Source organism: Parasteatoda tepidariorum, chromosome X1 (genome assembly GCF_043381705.1).
Source record: "Parasteatoda tepidariorum isolate YZ-2023 chromosome X1, CAS_Ptep_4.0, whole genome shotgun sequence".
Lineage (NCBI taxonomy): Eukaryota > Metazoa > Arthropoda > Arachnida > Araneae > Theridiidae > Parasteatoda > Parasteatoda tepidariorum.
This window is the reverse complement of record NC_092214.1, coordinates 38,115,402-38,130,217: the sequence shown is the minus strand read 5'-3', so window position 1 is coordinate 38,130,217 and position 14,816 is coordinate 38,115,402. Positions and strand designations below refer to the sequence as shown.

Here is a 14,816-nt window from a genome sequence, read left to right as displayed (position 1 = left end):
AAACTGTTAATTATGACATATGCTTTGTTTTTATATTTTAGTTTTATAGTCAGTACATTATTGTTTTCTTACTGCAATAAAAGCAGTATAAGAAAAAATGTTTCAAAAGAATAAGATTTTGTATTAAAAAATCGATAGGTTTTCTTTTTTAACTAGAGCAAACAAATATTATTTCAAAATTTAATTAATTTTTTACTGCGTTGCTTATATTTATATAGCTGAATGAAGCATGCTTATAAAAACTTTTAAGTTCACGAAACAGAAACAACAAAAGAGCACATTCCTTATTCACTTATAGTCCTCAGGGAGCGAAACGGGATTGAAGCTCGGAAAACATAAACAGAAGGTAATAAGGTAGATTTCAGCAATAACCTGTAGAATTTGACCTTGAAGGACGAACTAGCTTTTAAGTGCTCCCCTTGTCTAAGGTCCGAATACTCAAAAGAATGTACTGGTAGAGAAAAAGAAAAAAAGAAAAACAAAAACGGAGGAAAATTTCACCTGTTAGATATTTATTGCTTTATGAGAACTTGGACAAATGCTTATCAAACAATTGTGCTTTTTAAAGATATGTTGGATTATACTAAGCTTACAGTAGCTAAATAAGACCAGACATATGTTAAAAATAATAATTGATTTTAATGAATGTATTAGTCGCACTTTATCTTTTACAAAATTGACGAAAAAACTCCATTTACTCTTTTTCCAATTTTTTTTAATGTTTTGTTCCGTTTACATCGTTGTAGTTTTACTTAAAATATATTTACTGATATAGTTTATTTTCGAAATATATTAAAAAATTGATCATAAATTTAGTGTAATAAATTGATGATATAGAATTACTGAATTCTTTCGGACAAATTTATAAAAGTTCTGCTTTTTCTTTTGTTATTTCATTCAGTTTTATATCGATATTAAAATGGAGAACGAAACTGGTAGTTTTATAACTTTTAGATGTTCTGGTTTTGTTAATATTCTTTTGTGTTGATTAGTTTTTTTTAAAAAATAAAATTTATGTTAAAAAATATATACAATGTGCGAACTTATACCACATTGTTCAGCTTTTTTAGGGTTATCTTATTTCATTTATATTGTATATTTATTAAAAAATATTTATATGAAATAGATATTGTGCTATTAAAATAGGACTTAATACTAAATTCTATTTATTATCTCATTATTTCTATAAAAATGTTTGATTTCAGTTTGTTTTTTTAGAGTTGTTTTATTTTATTTATATTTTATATTTATAAAACAAAAGATTTGTATAAAATTGATATTACGCTATTAAGAAAGGACTTAAAAATACTAAATTCTATTTATTGTCTCATTATCTCTTTAAAAATGCTTAATTTCATTTTTTTTTTTTAGTTATTTTATTTCACTTACATTGTATGTTTATAAAACCAAAGATTTGTGTAGAATAGATATTACGGTATTAAGATAGGACTTAAAAATACTAAATTCTATTTATTGTCTCATTATCTTTCTAAAAATGTTTAATTTCAATTTTTTGAATAGTTATTTTATTTCATTTATATTGTAAATGTATAAAACTCAAGATTTGTGTAGAATAGATATTATGCTGATAAGACAGGACTTAAAGTACTAAATTCTATTTATTGTCTCATTATCTCTCTGAAAATGTTTGATTTCAGTAGTTTTTAGTTTTATTTCTGAAATAGTTTTGATAAAATTACAATAATTGGATAAAATTCTCCCTGCGTAATGCCCATAGTGTACAAAACTTAATATAACATGAAGTTACATTAATTTTAGAAAACTATCTGTAAAATACCCTATAGTTACCCTTTTTGCGAATGCTCAAAAAATAATTGACTTTAATAGTTTAGTTTGATCATTCCGGGAATAGTTTTAATAAAACTAAAATAACTGAACTAAATTCTTCCCAACGTAACACAAATAGACTACTAAAATGAATATAACAAAAAGTTATATTAATTTTAGTACACTATATGAGCAACAGCTAACAATTGCTATTTCTGCAACTACTCCAATTATTTTTTAATTTCAGTAGTTTGGTTTGATTTATTCAGAAATAGTTATTGTAGAACTAAAACATTTGTACCAAATTCTTCCCTTCGTAACACAGATAGTGTACTAAAATTAATATAACAAAAAGTTATAAAATAAGCAATAGCTAACAGTTGCTACTTTTGTGAAACATTTTCGAATAGTTTTCCATAGGTTCAATATCATATAGAAAACTGAAAGAAAAATCATGAGTAAAACTGTATAAGGATAAAAATTATGAAGCAAAAATAAACTGGTGAGTAGTAAAACTTTTATTTTTTATTTACAGACGCAAAATGTGGGAAATGCATAAAACATATATTATTGATCTATAACAATTATAAACTATTTAAAGTAAATAATAATATTACACAATACAGTAACAAGCACGACTACTTACTTTAAATTAATAATAAATTAAAAAATTATTTGCTTGGAGCAGGAAATGGCAAACCGAGATTTCAGGAGGAAGTTTGTAGGAGTTAAACATATATTTATCGGGCAATTATATTGTATTGGAATAAGAATAAAATTAAAATAAATATTCTGAAGTGTGTCAGCTGATCTATGCATTATTAAAACATAAGATAAAGTGAATATAAATGTAGTATAATATTTCTGCATGAGAAAGCAATTCTAGTAAAATTATCGTACTGTATGGTAAGAACTTTCTGGTTAAAAAAAAAACAACATAATTCTGGTTAATAAAACTAAACCATACGTTATTTAAACTATTCATTTCGTTCATATCGTAATCACACTTTTCCGTTCATATGGCAATGGTTTACTGGAATACTGAAAGGTAAATTTAATCGAATAAATTGCTTTCATGCTATGCTCTAAATTATCATGACAAAATTTCCAAATTTTATCACTTAACATAAAACCTCATTTTATTTTTAATTTTACTGAAATCTTTGCCAAAGTGCATTGGTAAAAATTAATGAGCTACTTGGTGATACCATAGAGCAAGAAACGCGGTAGACATCTTCAGGTAGTTTTGACCATACTTTTTTCTCGGTATACAAATTTATAGTTAACAACAAATATTTCTAATTAAATTAAACAACTTTTTTTAAATACTTCTAACACAAAAAACATATTTTAAGTGACCGTCATGTAAAATTTGCGGTCACCATGCTAAATTTGGAGCACCGCTTTCTTTAAAATAGTATTTACAAAAGCTCAGGTTAAAATTATTTTTTTCATGAGTATTTTCCATTTATTTCGCATGACGTTTTCTCTTCTTATACTTTTAAGTTTATAACTCAAGTGCTCAATTCCATAATCTGTAAACTGTTTAAATTAAATTTAAATTATGAGTTAGAAATTGATGTGAATTTAATTTTAGTTATACAAATGTTTTCAAAATTTATTTTATCTCTCAGCTTTTGTTATATTGATTTATATAATACAAATTAAGCATGCAAAATAAAAAATAAGTATTTTTCTTTCAAATTTCGACCTTTTTTAAAGTTATAACTCATAATCTTTCTTTATATTTTTCAAAAACATATTTACCAACACCTCATTTGCAGCAAATAACGATTTAAAAATGCAATTTGATACCAATCAATTTAAGCAATGAAATTCAAATAAATTGCCATTGAAAAATTATTATTTTAATGCATACTTTACTGATAAGCAAAGTAATAATATAGCGAAATTTTAAAAAAAGAAATTAAGAAAACATATTTCATTAGAAACTAAATTAGGGAAATAAAAAGAGTGATTTAGCTCATTGTTTATTTCAAGGACTCTATTCCATGCTCCAAGCAAAAAATTGAAAAAAACAAATTACATACCTAACTTACGTAACCATCATTTTTAACGATTTATCTAAGATAAATATAAGATCTTACATGTCTTTCAACTGTTTCTGCTTCAACATATGATTAGTATGTACGGCTAAGTAAAATATTAATGTAAATCCTATTTTCTAAATTATCAGATCAAATATCCGATTAAGTACGGATATGTTGAAATATGTCTCTGAAAATGCTATATCAAACCCATGTATAAAAGAATCATAGTTTTTTTTTTTTAATAATTGTCTAGTTTTAAGAAGTATGCATACAGCTGATAGCATTCTCTGGTTAATTTAATATTATCAAGCTTTAACATCTAGTTGTTCAGTTATATTTAAAAACCATGCAAAATTTACTAGCTTAGTTTAAATTTTTTCTAGTCAAAATTAAGTTAATTAAACTCGAGTTAAAAAAAATGTTTTAATTATATTTAAGAGTTTGATACCCTTTTTTATTCTAACACTAACAAAATGCTTTTGTTTTAAATTTTTTGTTTCAGAAAATTGATTTTAAGTTCTTTTTATAATCGTAAAAGTTCTTGATTAATTTTATAGAATCGATTAATTACTTCTACTCAATCATAAAACGTATAAAAAGGAATGTATAATAATGAAAACGTATTTAATTTGCAGCTGTTATTAAATACAGCATATTTTTAAGAAGATCAAACAAATACTTATAACTGTTGAAGAATTTTAAATTTCTATTTTATCTCAGTTATTTTGCGGCTCATTTTTTCTCAGAGAAAGGAAAAAATTACCAAAAGCCATCTAATGCAACGGAACTTCCTGACCTAGCTGTGTGGCGATTTAAACTTTGTACTGTTCCTTTCCAAGGCATTTGAAGTATTGAAAATTTTTAAGTACGCCAGTACTAGATTGTTTCGTAAATATTATAATAGTTTATAATTATATAATGTAACTAGACTTCAAAACTATAATATAATTGAAATAGAAAATTCTATTAGTTTTACAACGAAGAAAGTAGTTATGGCGAATTACTGAACTCTAAATTATTTCAAATCGTTGACTGCGAATATGATTATAATTTTACTTACCTAATGTATTTCAGTGAAATGAGACCCATATAGAATAATAAATGTCTATTTGAAATATTATCTGCTTAAAAATCTCGATAATAAAGTTAAACGCGACATTTGTAAAACTAGTAACCCTGTCTATACTTAAAAAATAATAAATAAACAAATAAATAATTAACATATGTTAAACAAAATGATCCCTCGATTTAAATGTTAATTTGTAGTGCGTCACAAAGAAAAATAATTTAAGTCTTCATAATATTCATTAGCTCGCATCTTATGAAAATAATTAGATAGAATGATATCATATGTGTGCATTAAAAAATTTTTGCTTTCATACAATATTTAATCAAGCAAATTTATGTTAAAAAGATAAACGAGTATTTTATGTAAGTTGTCTTACCAGTGTCAATAAATTAATATAACAATAGCACATTTTGTAATTTATATATTTGTTATTTCTGAATAGACTTAAAATCAATTTTCAAGTAAACCAATTATAGTAATACTATTATAAATATAGTACTGTAATTATAATAATTTAAGCATAATAGTGCAATTATAGTACTATAAAAATATAAATATAATTATAATTATGCGTTGGGAATTATAAAATGATTCACTATAACAAAATATGACTAATTAAGGAAATTTTTATAATTAATATTTCTTATATTGATAGAATATAAAAATGGTTATAAGTTAAGATAAATTTATTTTATATAAACTATTTCTAAAATCTAAATATTAACGAATTTTGTTTAATTTTGAGAGAAAATCGTATGCTACGTCAGATTCAATAGTGAATGTTGCAATGCTTATGCAAAATACATATTACTTTACGAATAAATTTAAAATTTTGAGACAAAAATCGTTCTGACTCCTTACTCCACTAACATGTATACAAACTTCCTCGTACTGAAATATAAAAACTGGAGAGCCCCGCAGCTGAGAACAGGTCAAGATGGAAGAGAAGACCAGGGCCAACCCTTGGCTGTCGCACCAGTTATGAAATATATATATATATATNTCCAGGCTAGAGGCGGGTCAACACCTTATTCAACTTGTTACTGTAACTCTGCAATAAAAGGTATAGTAGAGGAATTTAAATGTACCGGTAAAATAACTCGCAGTTATTATGGCTCAGTGTTAATCTGATGTACTTTTAAGGGTCAACTGTGTAATTTTCATTGCGTCCCCTTAACAAAGAGAACAATATATATATATATATATATATTACGCACTATTTATGATCCATACAGATGATATCACCATATGATTAGCAGGTCGTTAATTAGTATTGATTTGATTTCGTATGGATTTAGATAAACTAATTTGATTTATAAACATCTAAACATCTATTGCGCATTAATCGAATATTTAAAAATTAAGACCAATTTCCTTTACCCGAAATGTCCGTGTGTAATTCAATTCTGATAATATCTTCAATAAATTTAAATTAAAAAATTAAGTTAGTTATTATATCGTATGTAAGTTTCACATTGGAATTTGATAATGAGTTAGACAAATTTTAAAATCTGATTTTTTTACAGTTTTTTCGAAAATTATCTGCCATTCACGTAAAATAAATTTTAGATCCTAACTAATATGCGCGTCTGTTCTTCGAAAAATTAATTGAAGTTTTTACCCACCAAACAATATCGCGTTGAAAAAAAAGTATGAAAATAACTAATTTGTATATAAATATAAAACAGTATTTCAGTGCTGTATGTGGTATGCTCTATAGAGTACACCAAAAAATAATAAGTGAGAAGTAAAAAATGTATTATTTTCATCAGAAACCTTTTTTTCTAGTCACATGTTCACTAATCATTATTTCTTTAATTTAGAACCGTAAAATCTTTTAATAACTTGTTAAAATGAGTTGTTTTCCAAGATTATTTCAACGCATTTTTCGCAGTCCACAAAAGCATAAAAAGTATTAACGTGTTTTTAAACCTCTAGAAATATTTTGCTGTTTTATTCCAAATATAATCATTTTCTCATTTGAGTCCAAGTTCAATGATTTTTAAATTTATTCCTAATGTTGATAAAATTGTTTTATGATTCGAAGTAGGCAAAAAATTTGATTCATATCACTACCAAATTACGCATTTTGGCATTAAACAAAAATATATCTGGAAAACATTATTAACATTGAAGAACACAATGGTTTTAAACAAATTCAATAAATCAAGCAACAAAAACACTGGAAGCAATTAGACGACATGTATGTTACAGATAAATGAAAAAAAATTACATACAAACTTTTAACATGTTATCCATGTCTTAAAAAGTGATAAATAAATAAATAAAAATAATGACAAATGAAATATTACCATAAATGCTTCCAGTCCTGTTTATTTATTAGAATGAATGCTGATTATCAAAACGCATTCATTTTAATTACTAATCTAGAATTTTAAATTATGCACACCAAAAAATAATATGCTTTTTTCCAAATAATGTGTTAACTTTCCAATATTTTTTTTTATTTGGATAAATTTCCAATATTTCCAGTATTCCAAAATTTCCAATATTCCAAAATTTCCAATATTTTTTTTTCATTTTCCCAAATTTACCGTTTTCTTATTTTTCAAACTGTAGTAATGAAATTGATTCAGAACAATACTTTTGATAAACATATTTTATTAAGAATAAATAAGTCCAGGTGAATAAAATCTAATGAAATATCTTTACAAAAATTGCAAAATTTGTTTACACTGCGCAATTTCGGCAGATAAAAGATATACAGTTTATCTAAAAAATACCTATTCAGCTTTCAGTTTTGCATAACCTAAAATGAAAGCTCCGCTAGATTTTTATCATAATGAACTCTTTTTTTTTCTTTAATTCAAGCCAAAAAAATATTGCGTTCTGTATTGACTCTAACTACAGCGTGATATTTAAATGTTTGATTTTTAATTACACTGTTAAAAATTTTCATTCTAAAATTATGGTAAAATAACTGGCAGCTGTCTGTCCTTCCAATTAACCGTAAAGTTTACGGTAAAGAACATTTTTTCCTTTATGGTTTTGAAACCATTTACGAAAAGTATGGTTATAAAACCATGAATACAATTTTTTAACCATTTACGACTAGCATTTTTCTAAAATGTAAAAAAAGAAAAATATTATTTAACTAAACATAGGAGATAGCCTTTTTGTAAAGTAATGGGCATTGGAGAGTGCCGGACACTGGAAATTCATCACGTGTTGAAGGGAATGGGGGAAATATGGTAGTGTCAACACTAGGATTCGAACTCCAGTTCTGTCGGTCATGAGATTGACAGATAAGCCCGCCCGGCTATGATATGTTCGCTGTTGCAAAGAACTAAGCAGTTTCATTAGGTGGTTCTAGTTGGTGCGATAAAATTCTGGTTATTTAACCGTATTAGGTGAAAGCAGTTAACAAACAGTTTTTCTCAAACTTAACAGTTTGATTATCATTTTATTTATGGTTATTTTACTGTTTTGACTAAATATGATAAAATAACTATTCAATAAATTGTTATTTAACCATTTTTTCCGAGAGGTTTCTAACAGTGCACATTTAAATGCAAAAGTTAGACATAGTAATGAAATGAATCACGAATAACTGTCTAGAACAGTGATTAAAAAATGGTTAATGCGATATATAGATAGTGCCATTCTTCGATAATTTTTAGCTATTCAAATTATCAGATAACATGCAAAAAGTGTGTAAAAATGCCCAATATCTTAAGACAAACATCAAAAATTTATTGTTAACTAATTTTTTTCCTTATTTAAGCAGAAAAAAAAATTGTTCTGTATTTACAGCCATGGTAACGTAAAATGAAAAATTGCTATCATTGCTTACATTTAAAAGTAAGAAGTAGATATCATAATAAATGATCGAGAAAACAAAATAACAAATAACAGTCTACAAGACCGATTAAGCATAAGTGAGAGTGATTTGTATATTAAATTACCTTTGTGTTATTTGCTGCCCGCCAAACAAGGTGATTTTAAAATTAATTGAAGCAAATTATATGATAACATGTAAAAATGGGCAAAAATGTAGAATAACTTGACAAAAAACATAAAAAATTTATCATGAAAAATTCAATCTGATTAAAACTTTTATTATGATTTACGCCTACAACAATATAGGATGGAATTTTTTAGTCTTTACTTACATTTAAATACATGCGCTAGACAAAAGACGGTGAAATAAATTACAAGTAGTACTCTACAAAGGGGATTAAGCATAAGTGACAGCGATTTGTATATTAAACTTTTTTATGCCATATGTTGTATGTCATGTACAGTCAAGTCAATTATCATAAATTTTGATGCATGGTTTGATAACATGTAAAAATGCGCAAAAATGCTTAATATCTTATTAAAAAAAATTATCACGATGAATTCAATCTAAAAATAAAAAAGACTTTTGTCGTGCTTTACATTTACTACAAAATGAGATGGAATTTTTCAGTCTTTTCTTGCATTTAAGTACATAAGTTAGATGGTGAAATAAATTACAAGTAACAGTCTACAACGGCAATTAAGTACAGGTAAAAGCGATTTCTATGTTAAGTCAGCTTTGTGTCATTGTTTTCGATTTGACTCCACCTTCAAGGTACATAGCATATGAAAGATAATAGAATATTTCGGCCTTAACCTTCCGGTCTTTCAAACGGGACAATAATTGTAGTAATTGGTATGGACCGTAAGATTTCGTAACCTTCTTTACAAGCAGATTATATCTCGTATGATAAAAGGTAAACCGATCAAGAAATATTTTAATTGCCCTACTAGAGTAAAAGTTGTCTTTTGTTTTCAACGAGAGTTTGTCATGCTCTTCAATGCATATTGTTGAACAATAATTATTTACAGTAAAAATAGAATGTTTTCTACAGACAGTTTTATTTTCGTATTCCATCAGAACAGTATTGGTACAGTGGCGGAAAAATCAAATGGTCTTAGGGATGTGTATGTCTACAGATAATTTTATTTTCGTATTCCATTAGAACAGTATTGGTACAGTGGCGGAAAAATCAAATGGTCTTTGGGATGTTTATGTCTACAGATAGTTTTATTTTCGTATTCCATTAGAACAGTATTGGTACAGTGGCGGAAAAATAAAATGGTCTTTAGGATGTTTATATCTACAGATAGTTTTAACTTCGTATTCCATTAGAGCAGTATTGGTTCAGTGGCGGAAAAATCAAATGGTCTTAGGGATGTGTATGTCTACAGATAATTTTATTTTCGTATTCCATTAGAACAGTATTGGTACAGTGGCGGAAAAATAAAATGGTCTTTGGAATGTTTATGTCTACAGATAGTTTTATTTTCGTATTCCATTAGAACAGTATTGGTACAGTGGCGGAAAAATCAAATGGTCTTTGGGATGTTTATGCCTACAGATCGTTTTATTTTTGTATTCCATTAGAACAGTATTAGTACAGTGGAGGAGAAATCAAATGGTCTTTGGAATGTTTATGTCTACAGATAGTTTTATTTTCGTATTGCATTAGAACAGTATTGGTACAGTGGCGGAGAAATCAAATGGTCTTTGGAATGTTTATGTCTACAGATAGTTTTATTTTCGTTTTCCATTAGAGAAGTATTGGTACAGTTGCAGAAAAATCAAATGGTCTTTAGGATGTGCATGTCCACGGATATTTTTACTTTCGTATTCCATTAGAACAGTACTGGTACAGTGGCGTGGAAAAGTCTTTGGCCAATATAGTTTTTATAACTTCTTTTAACTCTTCAATGCAAATTGTTGAATAATAATTATTTACAATATAACTAGAATATTCTCTGGGATTTGGGCAATATATTTTTTATAACTTCTTTCAGTTGCTTATTAAATAATTTTAAAACATGTATATTAAAAAGACACATAGGAAATCTGCGCTGCATCGAAATCATAAAGCCGTTTTGAAAGACAAAAAATTCTTATTATATTTTTCGTTGAAATGAAATTAAAATAACAATAAACTAGCCGAACACTTTTGCACTCTATTACATAATTAAATTTAAGTGAAAACACAATGGTTGGCTTGTAGTACATGGTCTTATATTGCTAAGTGCGCAAATAATCATGCAATAAAATCAACTCAGTTAAAAACTTTGAACACAATTATTTTTTTACGTTTTGCTTACAACAAAATAAAATTGTTTCACTCTAAAAAATGCATTCACTTTGGCAGTTGCCAAGTTTATTATTGTTACTTTAATTAATATATGGTATTAAAAGACGCATTTTTATGATGTTCGAAAATATTATTTTTATACGTTCACAAGTTATGAATAGTTATAATATTTATGTCCACGTTCTTTAAGAATATCCACAAAAATTATTTGCAATATTTGCTTACTATATGACAAGTATCTGCGATTGTTTTTTAAGTTCACATTTAATTTACAACCTATTTTGAAAATGAGTTGGATGTTAAGAATGGAGCAATATAAATATTTAAATCTCTCATAAAGATCACAAAAATATATTGAGCAAGGAATAGCAAATTAACTTGAAAGATTACAAAATACTATTTTCATATAATTTAATTTTGCATGAAATTATCTTAAGTTAATAAATTAGTATACAATTTGAAGAGTAATGAAAGTCACATCGTAATTTGAATGATCATAAAAGAGGAAAAATAATATGTGATGCAATAATAAATCATTTTCAAATTAAAATTTTATAGCTATTACCTTAAACGAATCCTAAAACATAAAATATTTTACTGTCTTTTGCGATGCCCAAAACGGACTCTTATGTCTCAGCTGCTTCGAAATTGTTTTCTTTTTATTACACAATTATCATAAAATAGCGACATTATTGTTTTAGGAAGACTTTGGGTTATTTTTGTTTTCTACATTTGTAGCTTTAAGCTATATTTGAAAGTTTTTAAAACAATTTACTCTAAACTCAAAGAGGGTCTGTTATTTGCAAATGAAATTTTACTAATTCCATATAATTTAGCTTAAAAAATACATAGATTAAACTAAAGGACAGATTAAATATAGAATAGGTAGAAGGACATAGATTAAATTATACATAAATTTAAGACACACTTAACGTTATTATTAGATTTAATAAAGATTATATTGATTAAATATACTACAAATAGGTTGTTCAATGCAATCCATATGTCTCTATGTAGCGCAGCAACTGTTTTGCTTATTCCTATTCGAATTAAGTATCATTAAATAATTTTAAACGAACAAGATAATATATTTTAATCGAATATATTATATTTATAATATATAAGGCAATAAATTTTAACCGAACTGGAATTTTGAAGTATAGTTCAAATATAAATTAATTTCCTAAGAAAACATTCTCTAATGAATGACTGTGTTAAATACATATTTAAGATGTTAATTCTGCCTAACTTTATTTTGTGTTAAATATTTGTACACATAGAATAAAAACTAATATTTATTGTGTATAACAAAAAATAAATACATTTTGAAAAGATACAAAATTGTTTTCATTAGCTTTTATTTTATATTAAGTTTGTATTTATTTATTTTGCATCTTGAAATATTTTTATACTTTATATAGCATAAAAAGTAGAATGTGCAATTAAAATTACATAACTATATATAAATGTTTAAAAAAATGTAATAGGAGTGTATAAAAAATTTTAAGTATATTAAAAAATATGAGAGTTTCTAAATATAAATAAAATTTATAATTTGTTTTAAATTTTATTAAAATTTCTAATTTTTATGTACTACTTTTAAATACACTGTTTACTTTTTAAATTAAGTTAATAAGTCAAGTAATAAAACAAAATAAAAAATAATGCAATTAAAATATAAAGTAATAAAATAAATTTTATATGATGTAAATAAGTATCGTAAATAAAGGTAATAAGATAAATAACTTTCATAACTATTACAAATAAGCTAATACAAATTTTAATGTAACTAATCTGAAATATTTAAGATTCTATTTAAAAACATAACTACCATAATAAAGAATATTTCAAAAGATTTATAATACTTACGATATATCAAAATGACACTGCCGTTTGCCTTTAAAAATCATACGACTTACCGAGATTATATTTTGATGAATTTTAAAGACTCTGTATATACAGAACATGTCGTCTAATTACCAAAAAAAAATCGACAATTTTTAGAGCATTATTTTTTTTCTTCAAACTATACATACATTGCACAAAGAAATTCCACCGTTTCAATCTAAATACCATTGAAGAGGCACAATTGCGTTAAAAAAATATTAAGCCAAATTATAACAGAAACGCTAAAAATTGTCGATTGAAAGATGTGAAATTTACTTACATTTGATGCTGACTGGACCAATAAAGAATTTATGCTGGTTCGAACCCTATTCTTCAAAGTAAAAGTTCCGTTGCATTTTCCCTGCAGTAATGCGTGGGCAGCATTGATTCTTGTTTGAATGTCTTCAGAATCTGACTTTTTATCCGTGGATGAAGAACTGTCTAGTTCATGCATATGAAATTGCATATCCCAAGCATTACCATTGAGCACTTTGTTTTTATCATCGGTATCTTTATCCGAATATGAAGCAATGGTTAGTTTTACATTGCTTTTACCGTTACACATAACACTGTTTTTTGCTACTTCATTGTTGTAAAGCTCTGTGTTGGTTGTTTCAGACATAGAAGAGAATTGAGAGTGTCCATTAACACTCACTACACGTGCATGGTGTGTATTTCTTGAGGAAGAGAATCCAGAATCAGTTCCATCATCAGCTTCCCGATCTGAATCCGATCTTTCACAATCACTTCCAGGAGCACTTGATGCACCGCTACTACTTCTCTCATCTTCAGCTTTGATGATCATAGAAGACCCAACCATCACTGATATCTTATCATTGGTATAATCCAGACTCTTATTATTAAAACTCCCGTTTGAATTGATAAGGACTTTTGGTTGGGATGCCACGTTGTTATCCATATCTTTTATTAATGAAGTTTCTGTAGAAGATTTAACACGAATCACGTGTACCAACTGAGGAGCGACATCAATATCATTGTTGATATCCAAAGATGAGGAAGTACTGTTGGGCTGAGTAAGATTGTGAGTATCATCAGAGAAGCGTTGCGCACCGCTGCGCCAAGTAATAGTAGCCTTAGCCCATTCGGAAGAAGTTTCTGTCTTATCTTTGTTACCGCTAAGTCGTTCAACTGATTCATCTGCTGCCGAAGTCGTAGACGGATCAACGGTAGTTCCATTTACCCGCACTGAAATTCCACCACCGCCGGCATGAATCCGGTTCGAATGCGGCTCGCTGGCCAGCATTTTAAGTCTTTTACTGCGTGTTCAATGATAGATGATTTTCTTTTTGACAAAAAAATATTCCACAAAATTAAAAAAAAAATTACTTTGGTAAAAATTTCAAAGTTCGAGATAACGGGAAAAAATGAAACTTCGATATAAGGAAACCCAGTAGCCGAGGCAACGTCTGTCTGCACCGGTAGAATGAAAACAGCTTAATGAGTTCGTTCTAGAAGTGAATTCTACTAACCTGAAATTGTAGAACGTGCTTCGCAAGAAAGAGCGCATGCGCATCACCTGTTGCGTGTAAAGAAGGGGCGCTGCTAAGCAAAACATTTTATGACAGTTTCGAGTTGTTGGTTTTTTGATAGACGGAAATTTTTTCTTGAAATCTGGCATGCTGTTTACATTTAGGAAACGTGAAATAGTTTTATTGCTTTAAATGCTCTAATGTTTGATTTACAAGCCAATTTTAAACTCGATTGTTTTATAAATTAAGCGAAAGATATTTTTCAATTTTAGTAAATTGCTATTAGTTTAAAAACTTTTCACTTTTTCACTAAATTAGTAACTTCGTTTTTATCTTTTTTTTTTTTTTTTGATTAATGAGTGCTTAAGATAAACGTTCTTATGCATGACGAATATAAATTAAACTAAATTTAAAATTATTACTCTACTTT

General features: G+C 26.9%; 1 protein-coding gene across 1 annotated transcript in view; it reads right to left on the bottom strand.

Annotated features, from left to right (window-relative positions):
- Positions 1-14,373, bottom strand: part of LOC107451049 (uncharacterized) — a 67,893-nt gene extending 53,520 nt beyond the window's left edge. Inside the window, exon 1 of the mRNA XM_016067026.4 lies at positions 13,177-14,373. Coding sequence (XP_015922512.1) covers positions 13,177-14,160 — 984 coding nt within the window. The 5' untranslated portion in view covers positions 14,161-14,373. The remainder of the gene's footprint in view (positions 1-13,176) is intronic.
- Between the last annotated feature and the right edge of the window lie 443 nt (positions 14,374-14,816).